Source organism: Schistocerca americana, chromosome 5 (assembly GCF_021461395.2).
Source record: "Schistocerca americana isolate TAMUIC-IGC-003095 chromosome 5, iqSchAmer2.1, whole genome shotgun sequence".
Taxonomy (NCBI): Eukaryota; Metazoa; Arthropoda; class Insecta; order Orthoptera; family Acrididae; genus Schistocerca; species Schistocerca americana.
This window is the reverse complement of record NC_060123.1, coordinates 297,459,506-297,475,177: the sequence shown is the minus strand read 5'-3', so window position 1 is coordinate 297,475,177 and position 15,672 is coordinate 297,459,506. Positions and strand designations below refer to the sequence as shown.

The window sequence follows — 15,672 nt, the reverse complement described above, 5'->3', positions numbered from 1 at the left end:
AAAAACATACTCTTCTCTTTCTCTCTTATACTGGCCACACAAACTGTAGTCGGTCCTTGGCCTCACTCAGTCCAGCCTTCCACACTTTCCAGTCATCTGCATCTTCATTTCCCAGACCCAGTATCTGCATATCTCCCCATGAGATTATCCTTCCATCTCATTCTTGACCGCCCCAATGGTCTCTTTCCTTCAGCTGCTTCATCCATTACACCTTTTATTACCATGTTCTCCCCTCTCCTCCTCACATGTCCGTACCATCTTAGTCTCTTAATTGTCACACTCGCTACAATGTCAGGCAATGTGTATAGTTGTCCGAGTTCTCGGTTTTTCCTTATTCTCCACTGTTTATTTTCTTTCACTGGTCCATATATTTTTCACAGTACTTTATTTTCAAAAATGATGAGATTTTTCTCTGTTTTCTTTGTCAGGGTCTATGTCTCACTTGCATAGCACACTGTTGGCTTGATGACGGTCTGATATATTCTTATTTTTGCCTGCCTAGATAGTAACTTCGATCTTATGATGTTGTGCATAGCTCCTAGACATCTTCCCCCAGCTTGAATTCTTGTTACTATCTCTTGTTCTATACAGTTTTGCTGGTTGATGTTGACACTGAGATACATGAATGTGTCTGTCTTCTGTATTGTTAGATTTCCAATTTTTAGATGGTTTGGTTCTAAATGAGCTTATCTTCCTGCTACCATGAACACTGTTTTACTTTCATTTACACTTATACCAACTTTCTTAGCTTCTTCCACTAGCACAGTCCCCACTTTCTCCAGGTCTTCCATGTTCTTTCCTATCAGCACATACAAGAAACAATAATGCCAAAATAAAAATCAAACAATTTTACTGTGATGCACATCATGATTCCACTTGTGAACAGAACTACACAACATATTGGATTTTTGTCCAGGCAAGGTGTTATGTAAGTTACTGATATAGTTTTACCAATGCATCTTTACCACTGTTTTAATTGATAAACATTATTATTACATCTTCTAAGTGACACTAGTTGTCAGAATTGAGATATTTTGATCTCCGGCTGTGACTGACATACATCAATTGCTTCAAGAGGCTTTACTACGTAAGTATAAAAACAAAATGAGCAGTGTTCTCATATTACACTTTGGAGGATTAGTTGATGGAAGCAATCTTTCACAAAACATATTAAGTTGCCACAAACAAAGAGTTGTTCTGACTTCCAATACATGCTAGAATGTTGTGCATAATTTCTAAGAGAGAAACCAAATACAAAATCTTTAACCACGTGAAGAAAGCTGATAAAGATAAGTTAAAAGAGCAGTATGGAAAGGGATGGGTGACTTCAAGAAGTTTTCTGTAGTGGCCAAAAGTGTGTTATATTACATCAGAACCAACTATTATTATGCAGTCTGCATTATGATGAACAAGGCAGTTTTCATCCGAACCAATGAATGCAGAACAGAGTGACTGGTTGCCATCAATCTTAGATTTCCATACAGCATCATGAGATGAATAGAATTTAATCACAATATGCACATATAAAGTAATCTAGAAGCACTGCAATTACCAGTTTGAGCAGATTAGCACTAGTCATAATTTTTTGTTAGTACACTTTACAGAAGTAGCTAGCTTTGGATTATACTGCCTGTCAATGTATAACTTGGCTCTTCTCATATCACTGAAGCCTCTCCTTTCATTGTGAGATTTACAGAAGACCGTGTGTGGGATTGAATTAACTAAAGCTGCACTAGTTATGTCTATATCATTCAGTTTACTAACAAATATTTAATCAATGCCTTGTTTCTCAAGGGGTTTAGTATACAATTTGTTGAAACTGGGTACAAAAGTGCTCTTTATCTATGAATTTGGAATACTCTAATATGAACTTAAATATATCCATGTCATATGTATCACGACGAGATCTGTAACTGTCTTATGAATTTTAAAAATACAATTTGTTATTTTAGTCATTTTTAATAGTGATGTTTACTTTAGTACTAAGCACTTTCACAATATGCTGCCACCATCTGGTGTGCATCTATCAATTAAACACTATTTTGTACTCCACAGGTACCTACAATGTTCCCCCACCCATGTGTGCCAATGAGGTTAGGTGGTGTAGTTCAGCCAAGAAATTTACAGGGAAGGGATGTATGATTCAACTTTTTTTTTAAACATGGTGTATTATAATGATTAAAATAACTCTTACAAATGGACTGACTATACATTCAAATTTCTGGATTTCTGGCACACAGATCACAGCACAAAAGTAACAATATTGCTTACAATTCCAAATGATTATGTTTATACTAGAGTCAAACTGATCGTACTGGTAAAATATTGAAGTTGAAAACACAATAGTGTAACTGAATTATACTAGGGCAATTATTAGCACAGAATGAATGTTCTTCTGACACTAATCACAAAAAATATTACATGTTAAAATAGTTTACTTACAGCAAGGCTCGGGAAGTATACAGGTATTTATGGTGTTGCTGAAACTGGCAATTAACTGTGGTACAGTTTTTGGAAAAATCACATTACTGGTTTCCATACTTCATGCAATTTATTGCAATTTCTAGTTCTTTGATAACCTCTATCCATTCATTTCCAATATTTTGGAACGCGTGTCCAGTGTCATTAATATGGGTGGCTACTGCTGATTTGGAGTAACTGTAAGTAAGGTGTGCACCATTGTTTTCATTTGTAATGGATCTGGGAGATGTTTTTTTTTTACCATATTTGTCGATACCGAATTGTAAATGTTTTCTTATATTTTTTTGTCAGAATTTATTATAATTTGCCTTATTATATGTTAATTATATATAAAAACAAAGATGAGGTGACTTACCGAACAAAAGCGCTGGCAGGTCGATAGACACACAAACAAACACACAAAATTCAAGCTTTCGCAACAAACTGTTGCCTCATCAGGAAAGAGGGAAGGAGAGGGGAAGACGAAAGGAAGTGGGTTTTAAGGGAGAGGGTAAGGAGTCATTCCAATCCCGGGAGCGGAAAGACTTACCTTAGGGGGAAAAAAGGACAGGTATACACTCGCACACACGCACATATCCATCCACACATACAGACACAAGCAGACATATAATAATATGTCTGCTTGTGTCTGTATGTGTGGATGGATATGTGCGTGTGTGCGAGTGTATACCTGTCCTTTTTTCCCCCTAAGGTAAGTCTTTCCGCTCCCGGGATTGGAATGACTCCTTACCCTCTCCCTTAAAACCCACTTCCTTTCGTCTTCCCCTCTCCTTCCCTCTTTCCTGATGAGGCAACAGTTTGTTGCGAAAGCTTGAATTTTGTGTGTATGTTTGTGTTTGTTTGTGTGTCTATCGACCTGCCAGCGCTTTTGTTCGGTAAGTCACCTCATCTTTGTTTTTATATATAATTTTTCCCACATGGAATGTTTCCTTCCATTATATTGATATTATTATATGTTAATTTACTTATGTTTTTGAGAGTGAAAGCATATTGATTACGATTAGTAAATGTATCGAAGAATAGCAAAGAGACTGATTACAAGTGGAAGCTTGTGTGTTGTGTAAAATATCTTTGACGTTGGAGTCGTCTTTGACTATAGTCAGTCGGCAGTGAACTCTTGGTGTGTGTTGACGGTAGAACTGTCAAAGTCGCCGTCATAAATAATTTTGAATTATGTTACAATTTTTTTTGTATTAACGATAAAAAAGAAACTACATTTGAAGAAATGGTATTTGAAACACCAAAATGAGGCAAACACGTTGAACCACGTCATTTCTGCAGCCGACAAAGATGCATTGTGGAATCATACTTAGACAACTGAAGCCAAGACTAATATCGCCTTGCAAACGTCTAACGGAAAAGGTACTGTCACGAAATATGGCAAATTTAAGTAAATAAAAATAGTGACCATAATTTCAACTGTGTCTCGTCCGGGATGCCATATTTCAACTGGTGTCTCAGCCGGGATACCATATTTCACATTGCAGCAGTTAAATCTCTAATCTCTTCCTGTTTGGTCTATAATCAGAGCTTCACATGTAGCACAGACAATCTGTATATGCCTGACATTCTCTCTCTCTCTCTCTCTCTCTCTCTCTCTCTCTCTCTCTCTCTCTCTCTCTCTCTCTCTCTCTAAGTTATTTGTGTCCACTGGCCTTTTGTTTCTTTTACTTTTACATGTGAGACTGTCTACAAGTGCATCATGCATATTGGCTTCTGCTATTTGTTGGGTTGTACTGTGCTCCTCTTGTTGTGTATCCTTATTAAGTGGAATTTTGTTGGCACTATGAATGAGTGATGTGTAAGCAGCATCTTTATTTGATACCAGGTGGAAAAATTAATTATGTATGGTGGTGCCAGATGTAGCTTTCCTGTGGACTCTGAAAGTGTGTTTGATTTTCTTTGCTAAAGGCTAAACCCACAAATTTGATAATATTGTTCTTTTGACATTATGCTGCAAATTTTTGTGTGTATCTAATTTATTCAGAGCATATATAACAAAAATAACCAATTTTTGACAATGTAGTGTAACTGGATAGATAAAAAAATCTATTCACCAAGTGGTGGCAGTGCTCACCATTTATCTGCTAGTCTTAGTCATGAACATCTTTTCTCTGACATATGCATTTAACGACGTGATACTTCTCACTCAACAAATGGGGTATATCACTACAACTTTCTATTTTGTCATTGAGGATTTTTTTCTCCTTGCCTTTCGTGGTGTACAAAAATTTCAAGTTCCTCCATTAAATCCATTGTATGAGACTTTTGGAAATGGTGAAGTATCTTATGATCATCATCTATGTTTTCAAATGGGTGTTCAGTGTTTTTTGTGTGTATTGCTATAGCTGATTTTGGAAACTGTTTATTTGTGTAACAGTTGATGTGTACAGTCTATCTAATTTGAAAACACCTGTCAGTTTGTCATATGTAGTAGCTTGACCACGTTTTACATGTTATTTTGTATATTCCTGAATCCTAGAATTTATCTTTTTTATTGTTCATGGTGTGGACAACTTTATATTGTAGTTTGTTGTTTGTGAAGAAAGCTACTTTCATTTCATGTGACCTAAGTAGGCTTGCTATTTGTTGGGAAATCTTACTAATTTGGTTATTGATGTCTAATTCTTTCTTCCTGTCCACTTCGTTCATTGGGATTTTGTTTGCTCTGTGTATCATTGTTTTTTTATGCAGCTTTCTTGTGAACACCTGGGTGACATGATGTGGCATGGATTGTGTTGCTGGAGGCTGTCTTTTTTCTGTATATCTTGAAATTGTGCCTGTTGTTTTTGTTTTCTATGCACAAATCTGGAAAATTAATGCTATTGTTTTTTGGTATTCAGCTGTGAAATTTATATTCTTGTGTACATTATTAAACAAATTTTGATATTAGTCTTCGGTGTCACCTTTGAGTAAGATTAAGTTATCATCTATATATCTTTTGTAATGTACTATGGTTTTTTTTAATTAAAAAAAGGCAGGGTTCCTGGCTGCTGAATATATTCTGCTTTTGGAGGTTTATGAAAATGTCTGCTATTGTGCCAAATATGGATGAGCTAATGGCTAGCCCATCTGGTTGTTGATAAATATTACCACTGAATGCAAAGTAGCTGTAGTTGAGGATTATTTCAAGTAACTCTATAAAATCAATAATTTCTTTACTACTCTTATATTGTTTGGATCTCAGACTGTTCAGTTTCTTACTGTGTGTTTTACAGATCTTGAAGTGCTCCATACAAACTATATCATGAATTTTCTCCCATACAAGGTTCCATATATTATTGTCCATGCTGTTTGCTATTTGTAAATGTATGTCCAAAAGTTATCTGTTTAGAATGCCTTTCTTCTTGTATAATAACTTTATTTCTGTATTTAACCATATTTCTTCTGTTTTCTGCTTTGCGATCTTTGTACAGTGACTTATGTAGCCCAATTTAACATTAATGTAGTTAGGAATCAGACCTAACTGCCAACACTCTATGTGAAATTTGATGTGTGCAACTGTTTTGAAAACTTCCATTTCCAAGCTTTTGAACTTGTATATTACTTTCATTGCCTGGCCAGGCACTAATAACTTAATTTTGTTCATTATATTAGATGTTCCAGGAAAATCTGCTGCTGTGTCATTCACGACACAGGAACCAACAAACACAGTCAAATGTATAGCTAGCACACCTTATGTAGGTAAGATTTCCCAACATATGGCAAACCTACTTAGGTCACGTAAGTGAAAGCAGCTTTCTCCACAAACACACTACAACAGAAACTTGTTCACACCTTGAACAAGAAAAAATATGAAGTATGACTCAGGACTATAAAAAACAACACACAAAACGTGCTCAAGCTACTACTTAGGACAAACTGGCATGAATTTTCAAATCAGATACACTGAAAACATCAACTGTTTCACAGATAACCAGTTTACAAAAGCAGCAATAGCAACACACACAAAAAACACTGGACATGCATTCGAAGATTTTAAGATACTCCACCATTTCCAAGACTCTCGTACAATGGATTTAATGCAGGTGCTTGAAATTTGTGTTCACCACAGAAAGCAAAGAGAAAAAATTCTCAATGATGAAACAGACAGTGAATCAGTTAATTTCTTCAAATGATTCTCCTGCATTGATAAGTGCCACAATTTCCATAAATTTGTACATTTCCTCATTAGAAAAAAGCAATCAATAACTCAGTAGTCAACAGTGGTAAAAATACATTTTATAATTGATAACCTTAAATATATGCATACATAATGTACTACAAAAGCACTGCAACACCTCAGCCTGTGTACAAATTCCTTGTAAACCATAGTGTCATAATATCTTTGTAGCATGTTTTGTAAATAAAGACTGTAAGTGATGATTTGTGTGTATGTGATATTCTGTGATGATTTGTGTTTATGTGATATTCTATGTAATGGAGGAGGTACAATACCTGTAAATAGACAAACAAAACTACAATTTCCAACATTAGAGTTTAAAAACACTCAAAGATTAATTTTGTTCAATTTTCCAATGGCAAAAAAACACAACAGAGGCAGAAAATCAAGCATGCAAACATCACCAAACATATTCATGTAAACAAATGCACAAATGCTCTAGAAAATGAGGTTGGTTAGTTGATTTGGAGGAGGGGACCAAACAGTAAGGTCATCGGTCTCATTGGATGAAGGAAGGATGGGGAAGGAAATTGGCCATGTCCTATCAAAGGAACCATCCCCGCATTTGCCTGAAGTGATTTAGAGAAAAAACAGAAAACCGAAATCAGGATGGCCAGACACGGGTTTGGACTGTCGTCCTCCCGAATGAGACTCCAGTGTGCTAATCATTGTGCCACCTTGCTCAGATTGAAAATGAAAATAAATTCTCTGAACACATTGTGCTAAGCATGAAAATATAAGTAACTGGTGCTGTTTTCATGAACAACACAGCTACAGACTTTCTTGAAACATCTAATATGATGAAGAAATTAAATTACGTGATTTGTCTCACGCATCACATGGCACTAAGAGTATGCTAATGAATCTCCAAGATAATGTATCAGGAGGAAAGTTTCAATTTGTTTTGTGTGTAAATCTTATTGTTTAGTATTTGGTTATGCTTATGGGAAATTTTATAACCAGGGCTGTTTCTTGAGATGTCTGGGCAGTCTACCTTTCAAAATTTAGGTTGGACACTTATCCTCCATTCCTGTGGGTTCCAAGGGACATATTTCTTCTCATTCTCACTGAATAAGAAATCTGTGGATCTTGAGCTGTGATTTAAGTTTTGCCTGAAAAGTTTGTGGGGTATTTGTGTCTTTCTGCAGAATATTGCTTTTAAATGTGGTTGAAGCAGCAAATTGTGTCAATTTTAAAATATCCTAATTGCACTATCCTTTCCACTTTAAATTGTTACACTCTTCTTAATTAATATTTACTGCTCACTCACCTCTCCTATTATCTCTGAACTGAGGGTGGCATAATGCTTACCAGATATCTACCTTTGACCTCCTGCTCTGACACCTCTACAGTCTTTGCTTCCTCTCCTCTCAACAGGCGGATGCCTCTCAACATAAAGCCCAAGTGACCTATTTCCCCTTTCCAGCTTTCCTCAACCAGACCCTCTTTCCTCACAGAAAAGGGATGATAAAGCTCCCAAAAAGCTATGATTTATGTTTTAAGTGAATGAACAGAATAAAGTCAAGTACTGGGGAGCCTATGTAATAACACAGAAGTACTTAATTTTCACAGGTTCTTTCATTTGAGAAGAATGATGAATGTTAAAAGGTAATGCCTGACATTTATGTGATAACAACAACCTAATGCCATCTACAAGGTTGAGTAAAGATGTTTTACAAAAAAAGCACCAACATCATGATAGAAGCCTTATATAACTATTCCAGTACTATAAGTATTACTATTATCTACAAACAAAAAGAATTTAAAAAGTAGGGAATTCTGAAATGCTCTAACATTTAGAGATGAAACTTAATAACCGCCATGACTGTTTGCTGATGGATTCAAAGTATGGCATCGATTTTGAACCTAGTTCAACAGAATGCAGTACCTGTGTCATTATGTTCCAATATTTAGAATGTTATATGGATTCACAATTTGCAACTTGTCAGAATAATGCTGTATTTACATCCAAACAACTTTGTTCTGATGGATACAAAATATGTTTGTAGCATCATACAAGGATGCTGGATAAATACACAAATATTTTCATTAATATGAAACATTACTAGTTCCTTCTCTGTACAGAACTACTTGCAACTATATTGAAGTCTACATATTGACAATGTCATTACACAGGGTGAACCAAAACTCCAATGAGAAAATGTTCAGTAAACATGGACTCTAAAGAGCATATCTTAAGAGCTATGAGCATTTTTCATCTTCACTACTGTGAAGCATTTCCACCAAACAGGAGCTCACAGCTTGTAAAGCTTGCATTTTAGAGCCAATGTTCATGGACATTTTTTTCTTGGTCTATAATATAGTCTCCGAAAGTTAAGTCTGTGGAGTTCTGGTTCACCCTGTATAGGATGGTCTTTGTGTACAAATACTGTGAGGAGATTCCCTGTGCAAAATGGGATAGAAATTCATTATAACAAAATGTTTAAGAGGTCTAGTCAACAGTTCAAACTGTTTTAGCTGGACGCACACAGTTGAAAGGACAGTTCTGTGAACAATGCCATTGGTATTTTATTGTCGTGAGACATCATACATATTAATGTACATACAATGTACCCATGATGTAGCACTCTCAAGCAAACAATTTGGGAACAAATGAAGAACAATAAGGAAGCCGGCTAGAAACATATCCCTTGGAATGTTTTACGGGAAATGTTTACAGTGACAACAGTAAACTACAGCACATGCATCCCAGAAACCCATAACTGGGGAGCGGTGAAACTTGTTTGGAATGCTCTAAATTATCATACAGGTCTCAGTAGTCCAAGAGCGGAGTTCAAAGTCCATGTCAAACAAGCTCTCCTATAAAATCGTCTTGAAATGACAACACATGAAAAAGAAAAATGATAGAAAGAAAAGTGGTATCAAGTATGTGGAGCATTGTGTTTTCCCCAATAGTCCACCTCTGTATGAACACCACTCACTAAATTAGGTGTCTACAAGCAGACAATCTGAAGTCTGCAGACCACCCGAGATCCAGCTTGTTGGTATAACATACATTAATATGTTCATAAATTCACATTCTCCAACAGGATCAGGATCAGGATCGTAATATCTAAAAATTTTTAATAAATAATACTAGTCAAATGAGAGCAGCAAAAAGTTTAGTCCAATATGCTGTTGTCGACACAGCCAGCCCATATCTTAACACCAAATTTCAGTTAACAGCAGTGTCCTAAAAATGCACACAGTTAACCCAAGCAAAACATGACTTAACTGTCAATAACACCACCACAACCCAAGTGGGTTCATCTGGCCACAGAACGTAGCAGTGTAAACAATTTTCATTTTGCTGTGTAGGTTATACTGCACAACTCTCAAGGTGTGTTATGGTATGTTCCAACCCTTTCTCCTCAAATTAATTTTTTCTGGCATTCCATTGCACTTTGATGTCTTATCTCTTTGTTGCAAATGTTTTGGTTATGTGCAAATGTCTGCCAACAGATGAGTATATCTGAAAACCTGGATAGACATGGAAATGTTTGTTCATATAAATATTGTGCTGCTGCTGCTGCTGCTGCAGCATTACCTTCCCAGGCAACATACCGTATTTACTCGAACCTAAGCCGCACTCGTATCTAAGCCGCACCTGAAAAATGAGACTCGAAATCATGGGAAAAAAATTTCCCGAATCTAAGCCACACCTGAAATTTGAGACTCGAAATTCAAAGGGAGAGAAAAGTTTTAGGCCGCACCTCCAAATCGAAACAAAGTTGGTCCATTGTAATATGAGACACAATTTAAGTCTAATGAATGACGATACAGCTACAGTAGTTTGGTTCGAGTCGTAAGCTTCGCAGTTAAGCTTTACCAGGTACCCATTGCTATGTGTCAGGCGCTCCGTCAGCATTAATACGGATACCCTTCATTTTTTACGTGCTTCGTCTGGTTTGAATCGATTGCTTATTTTTCTTTGATCTGATAAGTGCCGTTCTCTTTGTTATAGGTGAAAATGCAGTACTGTACTGTGTCATGCATGCACTGTTTGTCGCATTCTGATAATGAGTGTTTACGCCCTGTCACCGCTAGAGAGGAATCGTCTCATTAGCGAAACAATGGCAAGAGGCTGCTATTTGTTGTTACTTACACTGCTGCTTTTGTCCGCAGCTCGTGGTCTCGCGGTAGCATTCTCGCTTCCCGAGCACGGGGTCCCGGGTTCGATTCCCGGCGGGATCAGGGATTTTCTCTGCCTCGTGATGAATGGGTGTTGTGTGATGTCCTTAGGTTAGTTAGGTTTAAGTAGTTCTAAGTTCTAGGGGACTGATGACCATAGATGTTAAGTCCCATAGTGCTCAGAGCCATTTTAACTGCTGCTTTCTTTGATAATGATCAACAAGAACCAAATAATAGACTGCGTATGATTAAAGATTTTCTGAACGACAGTTTATCGAAAATTTTTCTCCGTTTGAAAATCTTTGCAGACGTCTCTTTAGTACATTACATTCTGCACAGAAATTAGAGTCATCTTAGATTTAAAAATCTAGTCAATTGCCGTGCTTCATTTCTGACCGTATCACTATTAGGCATAAGAATAATACGAATATAAACATGACATGATACATATATTCTTCCGCTCACTCTAGTTTCGTAGTTTATTAGGCAGACAGGATTTAAATGAGATAGCAGCAGACACGAAAGAATACATGGCAAAATGTTTATATTCGTATTATTCTTACGGTGAAGAGAATACTGCATGTGATTCACAATTCATAAAAGTTGCTATTAGCAACCATCTCTTCTCGCAGGTAGGAAAAAATTCAGAACGTAGAGTTGGTCATATTGACAAGCATCCCAAACAGTCTTGCCAGTCTGATTTTCGAGGATGAACAATAGGGAATTTGTATTTACTTCGTTGGATAATGTATGAAAATACAGTGGTCGAAACTCGGGGCAGTGAAAAAAGCTCGTCTTCCACCTTTTTTTTTTTAAATTTATTTACTGACACAGAGGTTTTGGCGCCAGTATTTATCTTTGTGCCTGCAAAGCATGACTGTGCAGCGCTAGATTAGATTAGATTAATACTAGTTCCATGGATCATGAATACGATATTTCGTAATGATGTGGAACGAGTCAAATTTTCCAATACATGACATAATTAAGTTAATTTAACAACATACTTCAGTTAATATAACAACCTTTTTTATTTTTTTGTCTTTTTTTATTTTTCTTTTATTTTTTTTATAATTTTTTTGTTTTGTTTTTTTCTTAATTTATATCTAAAAATTCCTCTATGGAGTAGAAGGAGTTGTCATTCAGAAATTCTTTTAATTTCTTCTTAAATACTTGTTGGTTATCTGTCAGACTTTTGATACTATTTGGTAAGTGACCAAAGACTTTAGTGGCAGTATAATTCACCCCTTTCTGTGCCAAAGTTAGATTTAATCTTGAATAGTGAAGATCATCCTTTCTCCTAAGTATTGTAGTTATGCACACTGCTATTACTTTTGAATTGGGTTTGGTTGTTAATAACAAATTTCATAAGAGAGTATATATACTGAGAAGCTACTGTGAATATTCCTAGATCCTTAAATAAATGTCTGCAGGATGATCTTGGGTGGACTCCAGCTATTATTCTGATTACATGCTTTTGTGCAATAAATACTTTATTCCTCAGTGATGAATTACCCCAAAATATGATGCCATATGAAAGCAATGAGTGAAAATAGGCGTAGTAAGCTAATTTACTAAGATGTTTATCACCAAAATTTGCAATGACCCTTATTGCATAAGTAGCTGAACTCAAACGTTTCAGCAGATCATCAATGTGTTTCTTCAAATTTAATCTCTCATCAATGGACAAACCTAAAAATTTGGAATATTCTACCTTATCTATATGCTTCTGATTAAGGTCTATATTTATTAATGGCATCATACCATTCACTGTACAGAACTGCATGTACTGTCTCTTATCAAAATTCAGTGAGAGTCCGTTTACAAGGAACCACTTAGTAATTTTCTGAATGACAGTATTGACAATTTCACCAGTTAATTCTTGTTTGTCAGGTGTGATTACTATACTTGTATCATCAGCAAAGAGAACTAACATATATTCGACGGCAGAAGTTAGTTGTGGCGGCACCTACCAACATTTTTCAGAACCTCCGCATACTTTGCACTCGCTTCTAAGCCACAGGCGGTTTTTTGGAGTACAAAAGCAGGAAAAAAAGTGCGGCTTAGATTCGAGTAAATACGGTACATGGGATGCATGTCTCACTTCAGAATCAAGAGTTCAAAGCTACTCTGTCATATATACTAGAGGTACTAACACTGATGCACATGCAACTATTTCCTCACACAAATTGTCTTTCTCAATGTACCAGGAAAGTACTTCACAACTGTTTGTAGGTTTCCCATCTTCATTGAATAAAACATTTTTCATAGAACTGCTCCTTCATCTCTCATAATTTTTCTGTTACAATTTAAGTGCTCAGTGTCATAGGAACCAGGTTTTTAATTGTACGACATTTCCAGGGGCAGATGTGGACTCTGACCACAATCTATTGGTTATGACCTGTAGATTAAAATTGAAGAAACTGCAAAAAGGTGGGAACTTAAGGAGATGGGACCTGGATAAACTGAAAGAACCAGAGGTTGTACAGAGTTTCAGGGAGAGCATAAGGGAACAATTGACAGGAATGGGGGAAAGAAATACAGTAGAAGAAGAATGGGTAGCTTTGAGGGATGAAGTAGCGAAGGCAGCAGAGGATCAAGTAGGTAAAAAGACGAGGGCTAGTAGAAATCCTTGGGTAACAGAAGAAATATTGAATTTAATTGATGAAAGGAGAAAATATAAAAATGCAGTAAATGAAGCGGGCAAAAAGGAATACAAATGTCTCAAAAATGAGATCGACAGGAAGTGCAAAATGGGTAAGCAGGGATGGCTAGAGGACCAGTGTAAAGATGTACAGGCTTATCTCACTAGGTGTAAGATAGATACTGCCTACAGGAAAATTAAAGAGACCTTTGGAGAAAAGAGAACCACTTGCATGAACATCAAGAGCTCAGATGGAAACCCAGTTCTAAGCAAAGAAGGGAAAGCAGAAAGGTGGAAGGAGTATATAGAGGGTCTATACAAGGGCGATGTACTTGAGGACAATATTATGGAAATGGAAGAGGATGTAGATGAAAATGAAATGGGAGATACGATACTGCGTGAAGAGTTTGACAAAGCACTGAAAGACCTGAGTCGAAACAAGGCACCGGGAGTAGACAACATTCCATTGGAACTACTGACGGCCTTGGGAGAGCCAGTCCTGACAAAACTCTACCAGTAAAGGAGTTCTGCTATTTGGGGAGCAAAATAACTGATGATGGTCGAAGTAGAGAGGATATAAAATGTAGACTGGCAGTGGCAAGGAAAGCTTTTCTGAAGAAGAGAAATTTGTTAACATCGAGTATAGATTTAAGTGTCAGGAAGTCATTTCTGAAAGTATTTGTATGGAGTGTAGCCATGTATGGAAGTGAAACATGGACGATAACTAGTTTGGACAAGAAGAGAATAGAAGCTTTCGAAATGTGGTGCTACAGAAGAATGCTGAAGATTAGATGGGTAGATCACATAACTAATGAGGAAGTACTGAATAGGATTGGGGAGAAGAGAAGTTTGTGGCACAACTTGACCAGAAGAAGGGATCGGTTGGTAGGACATGTTCTGAGGCATCAAGGGATCACCAATTTAGTATTGGAGGGCAGCGTGGAGGGTAAAAATCGTAGAGGGAGACCAAGAGATGAATACACTAAGCAGATTCAGAAGGATGTAGGTTGCAGTAGGTACTGGGAGATGAAGAAGCTTGCACAGGATAGAGTAGCATGGAGAGCTGCATCAAACCAGTCTCAGGACTGAACACCACCACCACCACCACCACCACCACCACCACCACAACAACAACAACAACAACAACAGTGTCATAGCTGCCTCCTCCTCCTCCTCCTCGTCCTCCTCCTCCTCCTCCTTCTCCTACTACTACCACCACCACTACCACTACTGCTACTACTACTACTACTACTACTACTACTAATCACTCTACGATAATAATTTGTACAATGTTTTCTAGCCAATTTTGCTTAGGAATCACATCACAGAATTTGTAACAGTAGTTGGGCTCACCATATACACATAAAAAATACTGGATACCTTCGACACTTCCTGTACCCTTTTCATGTGTTACAAATATCAAATGATTAAAGGTATACAATACTAATAAATTAAAGCAAACAAACTTTATTTAAAGGTTACCTATACACATACGTACGTTGAATCAAACTTGGGGAGGCAAATTGGAGTCCAGCTCTCAGCTGCCTTAAATGATTCTGAAGAATTTACTAAATTGAATATCAGGTGAAGGTCAGCAGGATGAATGAAGTACTTCTTCATGCGGACTAGAGTTATAAGTTGGTTGTTGGCCAGCAGTATAGCAAAAACCAAATTCTGCAATGGAAAACATAAAAAAAAATTAATAAAGGAATCACAATCCTGTTGACAAAATACAGTTGCAGGTACTAGTCAACATTCACCTTTATTTTTCCACATATCTGAATAATAGTTTGTGTAACCGCATCTCTTACAGATGCAGTGAGTGGTAGGCACTTGACAGCACCCAAAAGAAATGCTGGCTCACGTTCCATAAAGTTTAGAAGGTGGTCAATCAATCTTTCTGCACCAGCCAGCAGTCGGCGGAGATCATAGTTCCGCCTCTGTTCATAAATCCTTGTTAACTGTGAAGAAGTCAGCACACTGACAATTTGGTTATATACATACCTAGAAAAAAAACAAAAGCAAAAAAAACAAATTTTTCATGCCCATCCACAACTCTCAGTGCAGTAGTTAGCTAAGTTAAGTCTGATGTCTGTGGGAAACTAGCTAAAGAATTTTTGAAGGAATGAAAGAAGGAAGTAAGATTAGAGTTTAATGTCCTGTTACCGAAGGGTCATTAGAGACAGAGCACAGGCTCAGAATATGAAAGGATGGAAAAGGAAGTTGACCAAGCCCTTTTCAAAGGAATTAACCCAGC

General features: G+C 36.9%; 1 protein-coding gene across 1 annotated transcript in view; it reads right to left on the bottom strand.

The window, feature by feature from the left end:
* LOC124615501 (vacuolar fusion protein MON1 homolog A) overlaps positions 1-15,672 on the bottom strand; it is a 106,561-nt gene that overhangs the window by 51,981 nt on the left and 38,908 nt on the right. Inside the window, exons 4-5 of the mRNA XM_047143451.1 lie at positions 15,176-15,419; positions 14,914-15,089 (exon numbers count right to left, since the gene is read on the bottom strand). Coding sequence (XP_046999407.1) covers positions 14,914-15,089; positions 15,176-15,419 — 420 coding nt within the window. The remainder of the gene's footprint in view (positions 1-14,913; positions 15,090-15,175; positions 15,420-15,672) is intronic.